Source organism: Cervus elaphus, chromosome 17 (assembly GCF_910594005.1).
Source record: "Cervus elaphus chromosome 17, mCerEla1.1, whole genome shotgun sequence".
In the NCBI taxonomy this organism is placed as follows: domain Eukaryota; kingdom Metazoa; phylum Chordata; class Mammalia; order Artiodactyla; family Cervidae; genus Cervus; species Cervus elaphus.
In genome coordinates, this window is record NC_057831.1 from 55705844 (window position 1) to 55728371 (window position 22528).

The 22528-nt window shown below is 40.9% G+C and overlaps 1 protein-coding gene across 2 annotated transcripts in view; it reads left to right on the forward strand.

Annotated features, from left to right (window-relative positions):
• The window catches only part of NWD2 (NACHT and WD repeat domain containing 2), a 215993-nt gene that overhangs the window by 81176 nt on the left and 112289 nt on the right, over positions 1 to 22528 (forward strand). For both annotated transcript variants that reach the window (XM_043871403.1, XM_043871404.1), the window contains one exon: positions 9059 to 9147. In XM_043871403.1, the coding sequence (XP_043727338.1) occupies positions 9059 to 9147 (89 nt within the window). The remainder of the gene's footprint in view (positions 1 to 9058; positions 9148 to 22528) is intronic.

Genomic DNA, 22528 nt, shown 5'->3' on the forward strand with positions numbered 1-22528 from the left:
TCTGGGGCTCTGTGTTTTGTGTCCAGTGTACCCTGACCCACAGAAGACAAAAATCAACACTCAAGGGCACCAGGATTTAGTGGAAAATAGCCAAAAGCTGGCCTTGAAGAATCCTTATTTCCTGAGATTACTGCTTTCACTGTGTCTTGGGCATTGCTTGGTTTTATTCAAAGTATGTGACGTGTTTCAAAAAGATACATTTTTACATATTTGTATGCCATATTTGGGTTGTCTTAGTGTCCTCTATTTGTGCAGGTTTCTCTTCCTCAGTATTACCAGAAACAAGCCCAGCATTGTTAGCTTTTGTAGTTTACCCTCTTTTCCTAATTTGAAGTGTAGCAATAGTACAGTTATTGAAGTCCTACTGGGAACTCTTAAGAGTATTTGGGTTAGCTGGTGATATTTTTTAAATTACATTTTAACTATGGCTTCCCCTAGAGCTTTGAAAAATATCTTGAAATTTTAATCATTTTTTTAAGAAATATGATGTGGGACAAGATCATGACTGTTGTAGCTACTTTACTATTAATCTTTTAGTGCTGAAAATTCTCATAAGTAATAAAAGATGCTTTAATCTTTGATTCCCCAAATTATTTGCTAGAATAATTGCAGCGATTATTGAGCATTTACCACATGCCAGGTGTTGTTGAAAGATTCCATCCTAATCTTGACAACAACCTCATAAGCTTGGTACTAGTAATTTTCATTCCATATGACAAATGAAAAAAATGAGACTTAGCAAGCTGCCTGAGATCACACAGCTAGCAGGTGAAGGAGCTGGGATTCAGACACGGGGAGTTTGGTTCTAGGACCACGTTCAGTCCCTCTGTCTTCCCTGTTTGATACCAATTGATATACTTAAGTTGAATAATGAACAAGATTGACTAGGATGTGCTTTAAAACTTCATTTAAATAATGGCACTGACAGCATAATTGCAAAATATGCTGGGATTTTGATAGGGACTGTGTTGGGTCTGGTCTGTAGATCACTTTGGAGAATCTCAAGCCTGGAATTCGTGAGGTTTGCCATTCTAGTACTATTGAGCCTTCCCATCCATAAACATGAAATGTCTCTCTCTCCTTTTAGAGCTTTCTCTCAGCAAGGTCTTACACTTTACGATGTATGTCTTGCATTGTTTTTGTTAAATTTTGTTCAGTGTTTTATTATTTTAATGCTATTATAAATGCAGTTTTTGTTTCATTTCTGAATTGTTTGTTGTGAATATAAAGAAGCACTGTTGTAGTCCATCCAGTGACCTTGTTGAAATCATTTATTAGTTATTATAATTTTTCTCTGAATTTCTCAGGATTTTCTACATACGAGACCATGTCATCTGAAAATAGCTTTTCTTTTCAATCTCAGTTCAGTTCAGTTGCTCAGTCGTGTCTGACTTTTTGTGACCCCATGGACTGCAGCATGCTAGGTGCCTTAATTTTTCATTTTTTCTTCACTACACTGATTACAACCTCCAGTTAAATGTTAAATAGAAGTGGTAATGTGTTCCTGATCATAACTGGAAAATATTCAGTCTTAAGCTGTGAAGCATAGTGCTAATTGTGAAGGTTCTGTGTAGGTAGCCTTTATCAGGATCAAGAAATGCCTTTCTGTTCTCCGTGGCTGAGTTTTTATCCTGAATGGGTATTAGATTTTGGCAAACGTCTGGTTTGGGGTTTAGGATTATATAGACTTAAAGAATAAGTTGAAGTGTTCCTTCTACTCTATTTTCTGAAAGTGTAAGGGAGTATTTCTTTATATGTTGTTATAATTTATCAGTTAAATTCTCTGGGCTGGTGATTTTCTTTGGGAAGATTTTTAATAACTAATTCAGATTTTTTAATTTGTTTTAGATATCTTCATATTTTCTTTTCCTTGAGTCAGTTTCAAGAGTTCCTGCTTGTAGAATTTGGTCATTTCAAGCAGGTTTTCTGATTTATTAGAAATAAAGTTATTGTTCATAATTTTATGTCCTTAGAACTTTTTAAAATTTCTGGAGCATCTATATGCTATATTTCATTCCAAATTATCATAGTTTGTCTTCTCCTTTTCTTCTAATCAACCTAACTAGAAGTTTGTAAATTGTACTACTCATTCAGACAGCTAACCTTTGACTTTATTGGTTATATGGGATTTTTTCCCCCTATTTTCTATTTCATTGATTTTGACTCTGTTTCAGTTTGTTTTGGATTAAATTTGTTCTCTTTCAAGTTTGTTTTTTTCTTCTTCTAGTTTTATTGACATAAAATTGACAGTACAGCACAGTATAAGTTTAAGGCATACAGCATAATGATTTTATTTATATCATGAAATAATTACTATAGTTTAGTGAATATCCGTCATCTCATATAGATACAGAGATAGAGATTGAAAACTATTTTTTTGTGCATGTGCTGAAAACTCTTAGGATTTACTCTCAATTTTTATATATAACATACAACAGTGTTGAATATCTTTATCATGTTGTACATTACATCTCTAGTACTTCTCTGTCTTGGAGTCTGTAGCACTTTGGACTACCTTCACCTACCACCTCCATCTATCCCTTCTCTACTAACCACAAATCTGATCTCTCTTTCTGTGAATTTCTTTGTGTTTGTTTTTGAAATATAATTGACCTACAACACTGTCAGTTCTTATTATACCATAGTGGTTTTTTTTTTTTTTCTGTACATCTGAGAATGATCACCACAATGTCTAGTTGATGTATGTCACCACAGAGATATTTACTTATTAACTATGTTCCTCACACTGTATACTTCATACTCATGACTCATTTATTTTGTAGCTGGAAATTTGTACCTCTTAATCTCACTCACCTGTTTCTCCCCCCGTCCCGCCATCCCATCTCCTCTGGCAATCACCTGTTTGTTTCTGGTATCTTTAACTATTTCTGACGTGTTGTGTTTGTTCATTTGTTTTGTCTTTTAGATTCTATATATAAGTGAAATCACATAGTATTTGTCTTTATCTGACTTGTTTCACTTAGCGTAATACCCTGTAGATCGATCCATATTGTTGCAAATGACAAGATTTCATTCTTTTTTTATGGCTGAGTAATTTTCCATTGTATATATGTATACACATCTTCTTTATCCATTCATCTATGAATGGACATTAGGTCGCATTCATATCTTAGATGTTATAAATAATGTGTCAGTGAACATAGGAGTGCATATATCTTTTCTAAATAGTGTTTTTTTGGATAAATACCCAGTCGTGGAATTGCTGGATCACATACTAGTTCTATTTTTAATTCTCTGAGGAATCTCCATAGGGTTTTCCTTAGTGGCTGCACCAATTGACATTCACCCCAACAGTGCAGGAGGGTTCCCCTTTCTTCACATCCTTGCCAGCAGTTACTTTGTTATCTTCCTGGTAATAGCCATTCTGACAGGTGTGAGGTAACATTTCATTGTGGTTCTTTTTTGCATTTCCCTAATAATCGGCGATGTTGAGCATCTTTTTCTGTGCCTGTAGGCCATATGTATGTCTTCTTTCTTTCATCTTTTTCTAGTTTCTTAAGGTAGAATCCTAAGTTACTGGTTTGAGACCTTTCATTTCTGCTGTAGGTGTTTAAAGGTATATTTCTCTCTAGCCATTGCTTTAGTTGCATTTCTTAACTTTTGACATGGATTTCCATTTCATTAAGTGCAAAACATGCCAAGTTTTGCAGAGCGTCTTAATCTGTCCCAGCTTTTACTTTTCCACCAGGCCTTCTCATGTTTCCATGCTCCATGTACGAGGCTCAAAGTCAGGCTGAAGCATGTGAATAGGTTTTGATCTTTTATGTCTGTGGGTAGGCTTCTTTAGCCAGTCTTACGGCTGTTTATTTCATTCATTTCTTTGTAAAATTTGAGTGAAGCCACAGGCTAGCAGAGCCACTGGGCTTCCCCATTTGTCTGCTTCTGAGATTACTGCTGCTGCTAACAGCGCTCATGGGCATGGAGTTTTCCCGTGCTCAGCTGCGAATCAGGTGAGCCTTCTATGGCCATGAAGATGCTGAGGTTCACAGCTTGACCCTCTCTGACATGGGGTCTAAGAGAGGGAGTGGTTAAGGAGCGATGGGAGAAACCCCAGGCGAGAATCTCATAGACTCCCACTGTTCTTATCCGAAGTTCAGTTGCTTTTGATTAATAATCAGTTCCCAATTTGTTTTATGCCCTTGGTCTTTGGTTAATTTACATTAAAATGCTTCTTTTGATAATTTTTTCCAGTTTTATTATTGCTAATTAGGAAGAGTATTTGCTAAGTAAATTCCTTGTTATGCCATACTTTGTCATTATTTTGTGACATCACTCCAGATTCACACATTGCTGTTAATGCTATTAACATAATCAACTCGTAATTTAAGATAACGTTGAATTTTCATTTATGTTAACTTTATGGAAATAAAATAATTCTTTGAGTTTAATTAATGTTTTAATTATAATAGCATCTATTTTCTCTTTCATTTATTGAGTCCTAGCTATGTGCTGGGGTCTGCTCTATTTTCTGTGATATAAAGATGTATGAAGATGTCTCTGCCTTTCATGAATTCACAAGTTTAATGGGGGAGACAGACTAAAAATAAATTACAAATATTATAATAAAGCATAATGCATGGTGTTATATAGGGATGAGCAAAGTTCTGTGAGGTGACCAGGACATGCTTGTCTCTAACCAGGAAGAGTTCACAAATTGTGGTGCTTTTGATTGGGACTCAGGAGGGTCTGAGTCTGCCAAACAATGGGATGTGCAGATAGGGAATTCTGAGCATGGAGAGCAGTATGTGTAGAGACAAGGTTCAGGTAATATCTGAAAAATACTCTGGAGGGTGCATGGTAAAGAGCGGTGGAAGATGAAACTTAGGTCAGAGATACATTTACATCTGCTGAACATTCTGGCCTTCATCCTCTAGGCCAACAGATGCCAATCAAGGCTTTTAGTGATCAAATTAGCTTTCACTTTTGTTTTGTCTTGGCATTTATCTCCAGCAGTTCTGTGGAGCATAAGACTGCAATGAGGAGAGACAAGTAACAGATCAATGAGATTGGAGACTTTTGGACGCTTAGAGTTGAGATGATGAGTACAAACACAGAGATTAGAAAAAAAGCATAGCCAGATTCAGGAGATGGTTATGATGAAATTGACAGGATTTAGTGACCTTGAAATGAGGAACAGTAAGGGTGACTGGGCACAGAAGCCTTGGAGGACATGAAGATGAGGCAGCCTCTGGGAAGCCACCAAACAGGAAATCAACCCACATGACAGAAGTCAGATAGGATATACAGTGTATTACTTGCTAAGGCGCCAGGAGAAGGGGGAGGATCCAGGCAGGAAGAGATGTAGGGAAACTTGGGAAACCCGGCTGGAATGACAGCTGCAGGTAGATCCCAAATAAGTTTTCTGAGCTGCCAGGAGGGAAATGACCTCACCTAAGGTCCATGCCCTTAAGTGTGGGGGAGTGGGGGCGGTAAGAAGTTCCAATCCAACGTGGTCATTTTGGCACTCTTATTTTTAATAAAAACTTGGAATTAATCTAAACCCTGAATGAAATAGGATAATGATATTGACTGATAATTCTCCCTCAACTCGTCTTCCTCCTGCTGGTAATTCAGATACTGCACAGAGACCATCATTAATTCTGAAATCAGAGAGGAATTATTCGAAAGCAACTCTTTAAAAACCTCTATAGTGCTACTAAAGTGTTATGCATCTTTTCAAAGGTGGGCAGATACAAGTGGACACAGTGATGGTGAAGAATAATTGATTACATACCTTGTCTTTATCTATGCTTTTTTAAAAGGTCCCTGTATATGGGCAACATTCTGTGACTTAATTTTTCCTGTCCGTGACATTCTAGTGTTTTTTTAACTGCTAACCATCTGGATTAGCTGTCAGTATGAATCAGGTTTTTTGTATAATTAAGCCAGCTTATCTATCACCCAACATAATGAATCCATTCTATTTTAATTACTTTTCCATTTCCAGAACCACTCATCCTGTATTAATACAAATATAGGAAATCTGAGTCACTTTTGTACTATAAGTAATAACCCAGAATGTCTATCATACGCTTCCCTCACATTTTTAGAAACATTCAACATAATTTGATAAAATATTAGTATTTTTCCAGAAACACAGAAACCAGGAAAGACATCAGTATTTTAGTTCATTCACTTACTTCGTGAAGCCGACTTTCTAAACCCTATCATTTACTTCCCAGAATTTCACAGTGTTGATTCTTTATCCAACCAGTGACACATTGTAATGTATGAAGCCTTTCTGTTTCTGGAGGTAATTTCAGAGAAGCATTGTCTGTCAGCTCAGTTTTATCGCTCATCCTTTTGTGGATTTTTTTTCATTTACTGCTTCCTCAACTGAGTGATTCTAGTCACTGGAGATGCAGCAGCAGAAGAGACAGAAAAAGGTTCTGAGTCCCATTGAACTCATGAGGCAGGTGGGGGAGGCAGATGGTGAACAGCTGTCACCAACAGTGATGTGTGATGTGCAGAGAATTTGAAGGTGGTGTGACAGAGAGGGCTTCTGTAGCCGGAGGGCTCGGGGGAGACCTCTCTGAGGAGGTGGCATTAAAGCTGACACTTGAGTGACAGGAGATGCCATGAGATGATCATGGGATTGAGCATTCCAGGAGGAAGTCATGGCTAGAGCAAAGGTCACGAGTGAAAATGTAATCCAGAAACCAAATGAACACCAGTGCTGCTGGAGTGATGTGAACTAGACAAGTGGTAAGAAATGAGCTGAGGGAGGGAGAGGACATTCAAGGTAAGGAGTGGGGATTTCATCTCAGGTTCCATGAAGAGATGCTGGAGGATTTGAAATGAGAGAGTGATGTGATCAGATTTGTTCTTGCAAGATTGGGCTGACTGCTTTGTGGAGAATAGATGGATGGAGGCAAGTATGGAAACAGCAAGATAAGGTTCAACGGAGAGATGAGCTTGGCTTCCATCAGAGGTGAAGAGAAATAGGTAACTCAGATTTTTTGTTTCGTTAAGTATTAGGACTTTGACATCCCTTAATCATTCAGGGAAGTTATTGCACTTGTCACTTTCAAATATTCTTTGCACAGCTACATATTTTCCATGGCTAGAGCAAAGTATGACAGTTAGCTCTCTAGATTCAAATCCAAGTTCTCCAACTTAGTGGTCATATGACTTCAAGCATGTCTCTTAACTGGTTTATATTTGTTTCCTCTTATATAAAAATGGACTAGTAATCTTACCTGTTTCATAGGTTGTTGACAGAAGTGACTAAGAAAATGCACATAGAAATACTAGTCTACAGTAAGCACTCACTGAATGTTAGTAATTAGATACTGGGTTTCTGCCTTAGCCTTCTTACTAAGACACATTTAGGTCTCAGTACCCAGGAATAAAATTTACAGTAATAACATTTTGAAGAAGCAGATTTCTGCTACTCATTTCATAATTTTTTCATGTATTATTAGGACACAAATTTTTTTTGGAATATCTTACCAGTAATCTTTATTTAATATGTTCCCAGATTCCACATCTGGTAATACTTCATTTTTAAAGTGACTTTTTGTTATCTGGCTTTTGAACATCTGTAGCCTTTTAAAGAGATTGAATATTACCAGTTTTACTGCAGAGTTAGTGTTTTCAACCCTTAAAACAGGGTGAAGGTGGATGGGCATGTGATGCCAAGATTATATCAATCATGTGAAAGCCTAGTCGCCTGCCCCCACTGGTGCCGTAACAGCGCCTGGTCACTGTTCAGGTGTGCCCTCCTCAAGCGTGGTCCTCCCGCTCATCCTGTGGACTTAGGTCCATGTTGGATCTGTGGTGGGAGAAGGCCCTGCTTGTTTGGATCACAGGGTAATCTCAAAGACCTTGTATAGAATCTTTGGTTCCCTTGTAAACACTGGTTCCTGTCGCTCTGTTGAGCTGCTACTGCATCTCAGACTCTCAAGACTGGTTGGTTGCCTCTCAAAACAGGCTTGAGAACAGTGGGAAAGTAGAGTAGGTCAATGTGGCATATGGTTGAGTTTGTATGCACAGATGTGGCGGAGAACAACAAGGACAGTCTTTTAAATTGGTTTCTCAGTTATAAACGTGGCATGCAGATGTTTCATGGTTATGACTGGGATTGAGGTACATTTAGCAAATGGTCCTTTTCATGAGATCACACATTAACCTAATTTTGAAAAGCTCTGATTCTCATCTCCGTCTGAAGTTACTTGGAGAGGGCAAGTCTGTCTTTGCTGTAAGCATCTTACAGCATCATCACTAATATGGAGCATCGTCCAGCACAGATGGAATCTAGAATCCGTTTCTGTGCAGAACATTCAACATTAAATACATACATATCTTGTGGTTTTTCTGGTTTCAGGTTCTCTGTTTCTTCTTGTATTTTTAATGACATAGATAATTTTTAAATACTTTATTTTGAAGCTTTTACACACGGTGGCACATGTAAAGCGGTCCCCTCTCTGATATAACAGGCCCCTAAGTCCAGAGTGAAAGACCTCACTACTGAACCACTGGCTAGTTTTCAAACACCACGTGTGGAATCTGTTAGTTTTTAGATGTTGACTCCTACAGTTTGTCCCTCCTCATTATTGTGCTGATTGCACAGATGCTATTGTTTCTAAATACTTTAGGAAATGACAGAGGCTAGATGTTTTGGGAAATCAGTAACTAATATGTGTGTGTGTGTTGAAACATTCATACTCAATGGAGATACACCCGGTAGCCCTATGATTTTTCCTTTTACCTCTTTGAAAGTGTGGTGTGGCTATTAAGAGATCCATGTGAGGGTCTCCACGGGTCTAGAGAATCAGCTGTGAATTCTCAGCTCTGCCAGCACCCGCAGAACTTACCAGGGGGCTCCCATCCATCCTGTACGCCTGGCAGAGGGGTCTCGGCTCCCCCTGCTCTGTGAAGAACAAGTCCCCTCCAGTGGATAAATATCCCATCATTTCACAGTGTAGCGCCCCAGCCTGATTATATTTGTGTTTATTTATAAGCTTTCTTTTTTTCTGCTTTCTTTTCCATACGTGGACATAACTCACTTTCTCTGTGTTTGCTTTTTCTACCACAGACACGGGAGCAGAGAGACAGGCTCTAAAGGAAAACGTGTATCCTAAACTGAGAGAATTCTGCAGAGAGAACTATGGATTAGAGTTTCAGGTAACTCTGATGTTAATTTCACATTTAACTTTATCAGCTGAACAACTAATGTTTGTTTCTTGTCACAACTTAGGTGTTATAAAAGACTAGTTTTAGGCTCTGGAAAATGTCATTTCTTCAAGCATGGATGAAAAGAAACACTGGAAAATAGAAGTAAAATACTTCATCATTTTTGAGGTTTTGCACTTTTACTCTCTGCTTCTTGGACCCTACTCGTTATTGCCTCATCTTTTTCTTTGAACCACGTTTATTTGCTTTGTTGCTGACCTCCACTAACGTAAAAAGGCAAAGGTTGCAGAGCACCTGCCTTCACACTGGCATCTCTAGAAATGTTGTGCATCTAAAAATTGGAACTGGGACTTTGCTGGCAGCCCAGCGGTTAGAGCATCACGCTTTCACTGCCGAGGGTATGAGTTCAGTCCCTGGTCAGGGAACTAAGATCCTGCAAGCTGTGCAGCACAGCCAAAAAAAAAAAAACAAAGAAAAGAAAAGAAAAAAAAAGTACAAATTGGGATCAGTTCTCTCACTTCTTTTTAGCATCTTGACTAGTCCTTGTCTTCCTTTTCACCTTTTAGTTTTTATTCACATTGTCAAATGTCCTTTTTCCCAAGCATTTCAGAATTTACCATTTACCAAGAAAAAATATCGTCAGCATTTCAAGAGGCTGTAACTGTGCACATCATTGCTGAAATTCGTAAACATGGCATTGTAGACACCATCAATTTGGCCATCTAATAGAGAAGTACTAGGAGACATTGGTCCTATCCTGGACATCCAAAATTTTTTGAAGTAAATGTCTCCTGCAACAGATAACATTATGTAGTGAGAATTTGTTAACCTCATTCGCAGTGAACATCTTAGCTGCTGTCTGAACTAACTACATGCTTACATTGTTAAGTAAGGAGTATGGACTAGAGGTTTGTAGTATAAGAGTACAAAATGTGCTATTGTTAATGGAAGAAAATTTCACCCTTCATTTGTTTGTTCCTGAATACAGTTGACCCTTGAGCAGTGCAGGGGTTGGAGGTGCTGACCCTCTGCAGAGTTGAAAATCCACGTGTAACTTTACAGTCAGCCCTCTGCATGCACAGTCCCTCTGTATCTATCATCTCTCCATATCTGCAGATTCAGTCAACCGTGGATCATTTCATACTATAGAACTTACTACTTAAAAAAAAAGCCACACATACGTGGACCCATGAAGTTAAAACCTGTGTTATTCAAGAGTCAGCTGTAAATATTTCATCTTGGTATACCTCATAATGCCTTCCAATAATGTATAAAATAATAGTCTCAAAATGGCTTTAATCTTAATGCTTAGTGTCCATCAGCAACAAGCTAATATAACACAAATATTGAAGAGTTACTCGTAAGTCAGTTTACTTGAAAAACCATGATCCTAGATTCCTTGTTGTGTAATCAGCACTACTTTATACAAGGACTCTGGTTCTATCGATAACAGGGTCTTGACTGTTAAAAAAAAAAAAGATGATATGTCAAAGTTTCCAAAGACTAAGATATTCCTTGGGGATTCAGTTAGAATAAAGAAATATGTCTAAGTATATTAATCCCATCTTTGAGTTTATTTGGGTTTTCATCACTTTTGTTAGTAGAAGGTTGAGCTGAAGAACAGCTGCCATAAAACATGAAATTGATTAGAATTAGCTGAAGGGGAAAACATACAAATTTTCTAAATTATAAGCAGGTACAGGAGAAGACAAATAGAGCCAAAGGAAAAATGTAGAAGGCAAGGTCCCTAGAAGAAATTAATGGCAAGGATCATTCCAGGCAAGTATATTGAATCCATTGATGAGAGGCTCACAGCAGGGGAAACAGCATTGGGTAAAGTGTGACATGGAATTGACTCCCAGCTCTTGACTGCGAGTGATTTAACCCATCCCCTTGTCCTTCACAGGCTTCCCTCATAGCTCAGTTGGTAAAGAATCTGCCTGCAATGCAGGAGACCCCAGTTCAATTCCTGGGTCAGGAAGATCCCCTGGAGAAAGGATAGGCTACCCACTCCAGCATTCTTAGGCTTCCCTTGTGGCTCAGATGGTAAAGAATCCACCTGCAATGAGGGAGACCTGGGTTCGATCCCTGGGTTGGGAAGATCCCCTGGAGAAGGGAAAGACTACTCACTCCAGCATTCTGGTCTGGAGAATTCCATGGCCTATACAGTCCATGGGGTCACAAAGAGGCGAACAAGGCTGAACGACTTTCACTTTCACTTTTTCGTCCTTCACTATCTAAAATGGGTTGTGACAGCTTACAAATCTGAGGTTGTATTTGTTTTTTATCTTCCAAGCTTCTAAGCTCAAATACATAATATCTGAATCTAAGAATATACCTCTTAGCATAGTCTTTCCTTATAGGTTGATTATAGAGCTTCCTGAGGCTGTGTTGGGCTCGCTGTGTATGGTTCTTGGAACCATAAAGAAATGGTTCTCTTTTCCAACTGCAGCGGAATGTGCCAGAAGCTTCATGAAAAAAAAAAATAGTTTACCTGTGCCATGTTCTGAATTCCATCTCTGTGCATGGGACCCAGGAGAAATGTATTTCCTAGAATTACTCAGACACACCAATCTATTTCACGCCTTCTTGCCTCTGCTGTTCTCACTGCCTACAGTGCTTTTCTTCTGGCACCTCCCCTGCCTCACCACCTAAGTCCTACTCGTGGAGAGTCTTCCTGCCTCACTGTAAGTCATGCCCCTCTTGTTCTTGCCCACTTCTCTGCAACTGTGTGTCTTTCCATTTGGTTTCTTGAACACTTCTAGCCTGTTCCCATTTGAGGATTTTGCACTGGCTCTTCTCTCTGCAGGAATGCTTACTACTTCATCTTCACATGGGTGCTTTCCTACTGTTCTTCAGGTCTCTGCTGAAATGTCATTTCCTAGAGATGCTTCTGTAATGACTCAATCTAAAATAAGCCCCTGGGTGTGCTCTCTTTTATATCGTCCTGTTTTAGTTCTTTGCATAGCATGTTCAGTGTTGGATATTTTCCTTGTTCACTCATGTATTGGCTTTCTTGCTTCAAGAAGAAAGCAACAATCTTTCTCTCAAGATTGTTCCACAAGTACAGAGACTTGTTTGTCTTCATGACAGCTACATTTCCTGATCCTAGAATAATGCCTGGCACATAGTAACACTCCAGAACAATGTGTTGAAGGAGTGAAGTCTCAGCCCAACCATTATCTGCTTAAAGAATCATTCTCTGATAGCCCTCTTCCTCTCTGCTTATGCCACATACCCTGATCCCCTAAAACCCTGTGCATAACCCCCAGTCATTCATCTGGTTCATTTAAAAAGTGTTTGTTGACCATCAACAACATGCCAGACAACATTCCAAGTGCTGGGAATACAGGAAGAAATCATCAGACCCTCTTTCTGTGGAGCTTCGAATATTTTTGAGAGAGGTAGACAATAAATGGTAAATTCCAGTGGTAATAAATGCTTTTTTAAAAAGTAAAGCATGATAAAGGGAGGTAGGGAATACTGGGTGGTCAGAGAAGGACTCAGTCATAAGATAGCCTTTGAGCAGATATCTCCAGAACGTGATAGAGAAAATCATGCAGATGTTTTGGAAGGAAAATCCCAGGCATAGGCAACCAGAAAAGGGGTTTTGGATGAGAATGTGTTCAGAACATTCTGGTCTTGTTAAAGAAGCCAAATGGAAGTAGAGCAGAGTAGAGTAAGGGAAATGATCATAGGAGATGACATCAAAGGCAGATCATACGGAAATTTACGGACTGAGATTAAGGACTTATAGTTTTCCTCAGTAAGAGGGGGAAGACATGATATGATTTATGTTTAACAGGTTCACTCAAACTGTGAGGGAGCTGGTAAGGGGTGGGAAGTGATGGCAGAAGAAGGAAGATGGTGCAAGTAAGAAATCATCATGGTACAGACTAGAATGAGCAGTAAGGACATATGTGGTTAGATGAATTTTTCCTCACCTGTCTATAAAGTCTCAAAGTTCTCAGGATTGGAATTGTGTCTTATTCAACTTATCCCAGTAATCAAGTAGCAGACACATAGTAAGCCATTTAGGGTTAAATCTTTATTGAACTAAGTTGATAGACTATGGAGTTACACTTTAACAGGGTCATATACTTTCATCTCTGTGCCTGCTTGGCAAACTGTTGTCTAGTATTTCCTTTACTTTTTAATTTAAACTAAGATTTTTTTTGGCTGCCCTGGGTCTTGGTTGCTGCAGGTGGGTTTTCTCTAGTTGCAGTACATGGGCTTCTCTTTGCAGTGGCTTCCTTGTTGCAGAGCACAGGCTCTGGGGCGCATGGGCTTTAGTAGTTTCATCTCTGGGCTCTAGAGTGTAGGTTCAGTAGTTGGCGGTCCACAGGCCTCGTTGCCCCTTGGCATGTGAGTTCCTAGTCCCCCGACCATGGATCAAACCCATGTCCCCTGCATTGCAAGGCAAATTCTTAATCACTGGGCCACCAGGGAAGTCCCTAAAATAAGAGTTTTAATGAAAATGCACCAGCCTGTCTGATTATGTGAACTTCTGCTAATTCCATGTGTGATATTTACCTAGTTGACTGCTCAGAGATGGGACCATTGAATGAAAAGAATGTCAAGCCCACTCAGAGTAGAAAGCATACTTGGCTCAGGGGAAGACAGGGTGTGTAAGTAAGAGGTTATTTGATTGGCCAGTGTTCAGTAAGTGCCCTTGGCTATGGAAAAGAGGATAGAAAGGAAGAACAGGAAAATAAATAGGGAAAAATAAAGGCAGACTGGGGTAAAAGCAAGTGGTACAGGACCCAGTATATAAGGGGCTTTAATTATCTGTCCACAGGCCATCCATCTTGCTTTCAGATGCTTTCTGTCCATTCTCACTGCTGAGCCCCTGATCTAACACTCATTGCTTCAAAAAATCAAATGAGCAAAGATGATCCTAACTGATCTTGTTCTCTGCTTACCCACAGTAGGTTGCAAGTCCTAGAGGAAGAGACTAGTCCTCACTTATTTTTAAGTCCCCAAGGCTTGGAAGAGGGTTCAACATTTCCTGGATTTGGTAAAAGTGTCAGAACTGCCTTACACCATCATCCTACTTGAGTTTTCCCATACATCACCAGAGTAACCTTACTTAAATGTAAGGTTGTCAGTTTCTTTACTTAAAACCTTATAATGGCTCCCTGCTGCTTACAGGCTCCCTCTGTAGTATGATCCCAGCTGTCTTCCCACCTTCATCCACCATTCTTCCCAAAATAAACAGGCCATCCTCGACTTGTCCTTGGAGCACATCTTGCCGCTTACTCATTCCTGACTTTAAAAGCTCATTTGCTGCATCTGTTTCAGTTTTCCTTTCTTATTACAAATACTCCTTCTCCTGTGCTTCCTGCCCTTCAGCATCTAACTCCAGGCCTTGCTTTCTAAGAAGTTTTTTTCAGATTCCCAAATATCCCCCTTCTATTCCCTGAATTCTCAGCAGTCTTCCCCCATCCCAGCACTGCAGGTACCCTGAGCAGGAGTAAATTTGATGAGGGCAGGAACCTCTAACAGGATACCTGATTGATCCGGGCACTTAGCTGCTGGTGTATTTTGAAAACCATTTCATTTCAGTCCAGCCACTCAACTTAGTGTCATTTCTTAAGAATTCCTTCTGATAGCAAACATTTTGAGCAGGCACCTAGTATTTATCTCACATCGTCTTAGTCACCAGGGCTTTCCGGATAGCTCAGTTGGTAAAGAGTCCGCCTGCAATGCAGGAGACCCCAGTTCGATTCCTGGGTCAGGAAGATTCCCTGGAGAAGGGATAGGCTACCCACTCCGGTATTCTTGGACTTCCCTCATGGCTTAGCTGGTTAAGAATTCGCCCACAGTGCGGGAAAGCTGGGTTCGATCCCTGGGTTGGGAAGATCCCCTGGAGAAGGTAGAGGCTACCCACTCCAGTGTTCTGGCCTAGAGAATTCCATGGACTGTATAGTCCATGGGGTCACAAAGAGTCGGAAATGACTGAACAACTTCCACTTCACTTCATCTTAGTAACCCTGTTTCCTTTTCTTCACTGTAGCATCCACTAAATCCCAAATACCTGCAGACTTTCCTCCTAAATATTCCTTCAGTCTGTGTCGTCTGTCCTGGACTATATTACTGTCATCTTGACTGTGCAGTAGATCATCTTGCTGGCCTGTTTACCTTCATCTCCTCCTCCTCCTTCCCAACATCAGCCCCTCCGTCCCCGGACCTCCTCCATCGTGTTCCTGCTGCGGTATCTCTGAAGTACAAATTGACTCTTTCATCCACAAGACACATTTTGTCCTTCTCGGCCTGGAATGTGCAGTTCTCTTTTCCATTTCCCCCATTCCCCACCCCCGTCCACTGTCTGTCCTGTCTGTCCCCTCCTCCGCAGGCAGCCTGTTTTAGCCTTTGTAATCTACATTTGTGGGCTTCTCTGGTGGCTCAGTGTTAAAGAATCTGCCTGCAATGCAGGAGACATGGGCTTGATCCCTGGGTCGCGAAGATCCCTTGGAGAAGGAAATGGCAACGCACTCCAGTATTCTTACCTGGGAAATCCCATGGACAGAGGAGTCTGGCGCGCTACAGTCCACGGGATGGGAAAGAGTCAGACACGACTTAGTGACTCAGTAACCACAATCTATGTTCAGTTTCCCAAATAGGTTCTTTTATTCCCCTGAGTCTCCAGACCCACTGTGCCCTCTGTGTGGTGTGCCCTTAAATTGTCCCCATGCCAATGACTAGAAAATTTTCTACTTTAATAGCATGTGTCATATTGTTTTAATTGCTTTTAAAATGTTTTTCTCCCACTAACTATAAGCTCCTTGAGGTCAGAAGTCATATTATGTATATCTTTTTATCACCAGTCTTTTTTTTTTTAATCACCAGTCGTTTTTAGAGACCCTAGTCCATATATACATAATAAATGTCAATTACAGTGAAATTATTGATTAAATGAATAAGACCCAGAAGCTGAGAGTCTTGACCAGGGCTGTGCAAAAGAAATATAATGGGGGTCACAGGTGCAAGTCACAAGTGCAATTAAATTTTCCAACTACATTTTAAAAAGTAAAAGGAAACAAAAATTTTAAGAATGTATTTTATTTAAGTCATTTTATATCCAAAGCATCATTTACTGAGTTACCCTATATCCTTTTTTCACACTAAGCCTTCAAAGTCCAGCCTATATTTTATACTCATAACACATCCTGATTCAGACTGGCCACATTTCAGGTGTTCAGCAGCCATATGTGGTCAGTGGCTTCCATGCGGGTCTGTGAAGTTCTAGAAGGAGTGGTCAGGGTGAGGCCATTCTAACAGGGAGGAGAGCCTTACTGCCCAGAGATGTGTCCTGCTGCAGGTGATGGAGAGACTTCATTAGAGGAGCTGCAGTGGGGATGGGAATTCATTTGAACATGTTAAAAAAAATCCAGATGATGATTCAGAAAATAATTTTTCACTCGTCACATTAGGAGCTTATATTTGATCACTTTGGGACACTGCATTAGTAGAGTATGTCAACAACAACAAAACACACACACACAGTGGAAAAGCTATGAATCATGTATTTTGGTGTCTTACTGTGGACTGTAGCCCAGGAGACAGCCTCTCAGAGAGCTCTGAGAAACTGTTCCAAGAGGTAAGGGGGAGATGGGTACGTATGTGATTTCGGCAAACTAATGAGCATGCAGTAAACCATGCATCTCAGCAGAAGGGTGCTCCTGGTCACCAGGAACAGGTATCTTAACTAATGACTTTAGTGCTTTTCTAAGTATGGAAAGATGCAAAAATCCAGGTTCATAAAATTTATATGAAGACCTGTCCCGCCAGGTTACTCAGAATTCCGAGGGCTCCAGTCTCCTTTCAGGGTGTGTTGAAGGTCAGTGACTCCAGTGGCTAAGGACTTAATTCTTATAGAACCGGAGGGTGAGCAACTTTCTACAGGCAACTTTCAACTTTCTGCATAACCTGAAATAGTTAATGCAGCTTTCAAGTATGCTGTGGAATGGGACTAAGTAACTAAATGAGGCAACAGACTAAAACTTATGGTCAAGCAGCTCATGTGCCTGCTAGCTTAAGACTTAAACTTTACTTGAAATTAAAAGAGGAAGGTGATGGAAATGCTTATTTCTCAGTGTTAGATAAACAGTCCTTGTGTTGATAAGTGCCATTTGTTACCTTTATCAGTGTTGCTTAATATAGATTTTTTTTTACATTTCCCAAAAACTCTTGCAATTATCTGTAACAACTTGGTCTCAGAGCAGGAACTCCTGTGCTGGCCCAGTCCTTTTCCTTCTCTCCGGCAGGCAAGTGTTGAGTTCCGAGTGTGTAGGGAAGTGTGAGTGAGCTCTGAAGCTCCAGTCAGCAGGAAGACCTTGCCAAACCTGCTCTCTGCCCCACGTCGACACTGTGGTACTGGTTGAAGACACCAGAGGGACCAGTGCTCATCCTTGGTGAAGGTGCTTCCTGAGGCCCCTTTGGTCTAGAATTTTCTCTTCTTTGCTTGAGGGTCCATCTCTTCATATTTTCTTTGGCAGCACAGATCCATACCTATCTGCCTTTTTTCATCTCTAGACCCCCAGTTAGATGTCATCTTCTTAAGCTGGTGCTTGTGTGAGTGAGCCCCATGTCAGCATCTCTACCTGCTCCTCTCTAGAGTTACATGAAGGTAATTACATATGCTTCCTCTTCATTGACTATGCTAAAGCCTTTGACTGTGTGGATCACAACAAACTGTGGAAAATTCTTAAAGAGATGGGAATACGAGACCACCTTACCTACCTCCTGAGAAATCTGTATGCAGGTCAAGAAGCAACAGTTAGAATCAGACATGGAACAACAGACTGGTTCCAAATTGGGAAAGGAGTACGTCAAGGCTGTATATTGTCACCCTCATTACTTAACTTATATGCAGAGTACATCATGAGAAACGCTGGGCTGGATGAAGCACAAGCTGGAAACAAGATTTCTGGGAGAAATATCAATAACCTCAGATACGCAGATGACACCATCCTTATGGCAGAAAGTGAAGAGGAACTGAAAAGTCTCTTGATGAAAGGGAAAGAGGAGAGTGGAAAAAGCTGGCTTAAAGCTCAACAGTCAAAAAACCAAGATCATGGCATCCTGTGCCATCACTTCATGACAAATAGATTGGGGAAACAGTGGCTGACTTTATTTTTTGGGGCTCCAAAATCACTGCGGATGGTGATTGCAGCTATGAAATTAAAAAACACTTGCTCCTTGGAAGAAAAGCTATGACCAACCTAGGAAGCATATTAAAAAGCAGAGACATTACTTTGCCAACAAAGGTCCATCTAGTCAAAGCTATGGTTTTTCCAGTAGTCATGTATGGATGTGAGAGTTGGACCATAAGGAAAGCTGAGCACTGAAGAATTGATGCTTTTGGACTGACTATGGTGTTGGAGAAGACTCTTGAGAGTCCCTTGAACTGCAAGGAGATCAAACCAGTCAATCCTAAAGGAAATCAGTCCCGAATAGGCATTGGAAGGTCTGATGCCAAAGTTGAAGCTCCAGTACTTAGGCCACCTGAAGCAAAGAACTGACTCTTTGCTTAGAGTCAGAAAAGACCCTGATGCTGGGAAAGATTGAAGGCAAGAGGAGAAGGGGACGACAGAGGATGAGATGGTTGGATGGCATCACTGACTCGATGGACATGAGTTTGAGCAAGCTCTGGGAGTTGGTGATGGATAGGGAAGCCTGGAGTGCTGCAGTCCATGGGGTCACAGATTCAGACACAACTGAGCAACTTAACAGAACTGAATTGTTTTTTGATGTTAAAGTATCAAAAATGGAACTCATTTTTCTCCCTTTTCCCAGTTTTCCAGTTGTTACCATTCCTCAGTCTTCTAGACTTTAAAATCTTGGCTCACAGTCCGTTCTACACCCTTTACAACCTAGATCCAAATAGCTGTACCCCCTGATTCACTGGAAATAGTGTTTCCTAGAAGTTTGCCTTGTTTCACAAGGCTGTCTTCACTCAGGCTTCCATATCTTGATAGCTTAATGTCTATGGTAACATTTTCTTGATCTTTCCTTACCCTGGGTGTTCTTGTGTTCTGGTCCAGACTGTACACAGCATAGCAGCTACTCAAATAATCTTCTTTGAACTGCATTTACCAGATTTCATTCATTCTAAGATGCATGTTTTTTCATCTCAGAAATTAGTATTTGTCTTACAAATAGTGTGTCATGGTGTTATTGACAGTGCATTTCTTTTCTAGTGGAATGTACAATATTAGAGCAGCTTTATATTCAGTAGGATATAACACTTTACATAATTTATGGGATGCACTGGAGACAGCATATGTTTTTCTGTTAGAAAGACTAGGATTCAAATTCTGAGTCTGCAAATTATCTATCCTGTGACTCTGGGAAAATTGTTTGATCACTTTGACACACAGCTGACCCCTCTGGAAAGTATTTATCTTCCAGGATTGTTATGAGAATTCAGTGAAAAGACACAGCATGCCTGGCATGTGGAAAGCACTTAACCAATGTTCTTTTTTTTTTCTTCCATCTTTTAAGTCTTTCTCCTGATTAAGAACCTAGCTTAATGAAATTATTCACATGCATTTTTCTTTTGCTTTTTTTTAATATGGTAAAAGGCCTTTGATCAAGACATCTGTCTGAGGGGTGGTACATGGTTGTGGTGCAGAAGGAATGTGAATGGGAAGAATATTCAAGAAATATGTCTTGTACACAAGAAAGGTTTATGCAGCCAGACAAAAACCTTGGAAGTCACACTGTTAGCATGTGAGAAGATAGCGCTAAATTCCTTAAAATACCTCTCTAGCATATCAGTCAGCACTGAGGATTCTGACCCTGCAGATCTGCTGTGTAGAGAAGAAGGCCCAGCTTGTCAGTCAGGCAGAGCTAGGACCCACCTGATGTGGTCTCTAGGAAAATGATGAAGGAGACAGAGGGGAAGAGTTCAGTAGACTTGCTCGCCCATCCCCTTTCTCGGAGTTAGGATTCAGAAAAAGGGAGGTGGGTGAGATAAAAGAGAACAGCTTGCGTCTGCTCTCTGCTGAGGACTCTGGAAAGAGTTGGCCTCACAGCAGTTCCCCCTCTGCCCCTACCTCTGCCAGCAGACCCAGATGTGGCCACAAGAGACCATGAGATTTACCTTCTCAAGCTACCCTCGATTACTGTGTATCACATATGCTGAGGTAAGAGCTACCGTTATTCTCGAGGACAGGGAGAGAGGACCACACCTCTCCTAGGGTGGAAACACTGGATGGAGGGTGGGCTCAAGGCCTGGACTTGGCACCCCCAGCAGGGCAGGGTTGCTGTAGTTGGCTGCAGAGCAGGACCAGGCTCTGACCAATCTGAGAGGGAAAGGCCAGTCCCTAGGTTACAGCCGCCCCAACCAGCCATGCTGCCCGCAATGGCCATCACCTGGGACTGTGCCCTAGCAATCCATTTTTCCCCTTCAGGATAGGAGGCCACCCAGACATCATCTTAGGAAAATAAGGAGGGGATGGGGAAGCTGCAGTTTTTTCAAGAGTCAGTATCTTGATTCAAAAAAGAATAAGCACTTAGTAAAGAGTCCTTGGAAATATCAATTCAGACTAGGGTTTAAACTGAATAGAACTGAAGCTCATTTTATCCTGATAACCAGAGGATAGAGACTTAGACAGCAGACCAAACCAACTTTAGACAAAATAAAGAAGATATATTCTCTGTGTCCATCCAAGATGTACACAGGTCACTGAAATTACGTCTTATATTAGTTTGACCTTACTCATGATTACTGAACCAATCAGTTCCTTAGTCTCACACCGAAGGTCCATCATCAGTTGTCTTGACATGCTTTTCCTCTATTGCATCTTCTTCCACCACCACCACCCTCATGTTCATTTGAGCCCAGTCTCCTCTATATTCATTTTTTCCTCCCGACTGTCTGCCTGCTCAGGAATCTCAAAATGCATTTTGCTTCCTGAGTTGCCAAAATACATCATTGGCTTTGTAATTGACAGGATGTGTTGTCATGCCCTTGGTCTTTTCTCCACATTGTCAACTAATCACTCCTTTTCCATTTTCCATTAATCAACTGTGTGCTTCTTTCTAAAGTGAAATGCGTCTCCCCTTATTGAATCACACATCATTTCACTCAGGCCAGCACTTCAATTTGTCTAGCTTGCTTCGCATTTTGGTTCTGTCTGTCAAAGCCTGGGCAGGTCTTACCAAGATTGCTATTCTGTAAAAGTCTTATAAGCGGATTACATCATCCTGCTCCCATCCATGAGCCAGTTTATAAAAAGGGGGAAAGGAAGATTAGTATATAGTAGAGGTGATAAAAGGGAAGAAGAGCATTATGTCACCATTGATCTCCCTTGCTCCAGCTGAATTTTAAATACTGGCTCAACATTTCTGCAGTATGGAATGGCTCCTCTAGAATTCTCAGGCCTGACTTCCCAAGACAGTATTTTTGTCCCTCCTTTGTGCACATAGCTGATCTTCTGTAGAGCAGTGGCATTGTGGGAAACTCCAGAATTTATTGGAGGAGCTATACTATGCTGAACATGTAACTGCTAAATTGTGACTGTCCCTTAACACAAACTCTGGAAATCACCCCAGAGGATTAGTCCCTCAATAAACAGAATGAGAGATCCCCATTTGCAGGTGACACTTAAGTACCCCAGTCGGGTCCAGTCACCATGAAGTCCTTCTCAAACTCTGAACACAAGGTAGCAATTGCTTTCCATCATTTTCTATTTCTTGTAGAAAGGAGAGGAGACCTTTTAACAAGTCTTGGCACAGTTAAAGAACATTCATTTAAGAGGTCTGCTCTGTCAATAATCAGTTATAAACAATTGACAAAGTAACTGAAGCCCAGGTTTCTTATCGACAAAGCAAAGTGTTTCTTCAGCCCAATCTCGTTTCCTCTCAGCTCCCAAAATTACGATGCCTCGACCTTCTGTCTATTTGGGCAAGCCCCGTCACCTTTCTGTCTTTGCTGCTCTATCTAGAGGTCCCTCTAGGTACCCTCTCTGAAGAACAGTCTCCTGTGCTTGTATCCTTCAGGTCCAGACTCCTGTCTTACTTCTTCCTAATGTCTACCCCACATCCCCAGGGCAGGTTAACGCACTTGGGTCCCATGGGCTTCACTCATTTATTCACGGACATTTATTGAGCCTCTGCTCTGCCTAGGCCGAGTTGTGCGTGCAGTGGATACTCTAGTGTTGAAAACACACCGAGTCCCTGCCCTCAGGGAGTTTACAGTCTCACAGAGAATACAGTCATCACAATGCTGACCGGGGTGGTGCTTGCTGCAGATGAAATGCACAGAACTCTGGGCACACAGGATGGGGATGCCTCATGTAACCTAGAGGCACTGGAAGGCTCGCTGAGGAACTGGTACCAGTCTATGCCAAGTTCTGAAGGCTGG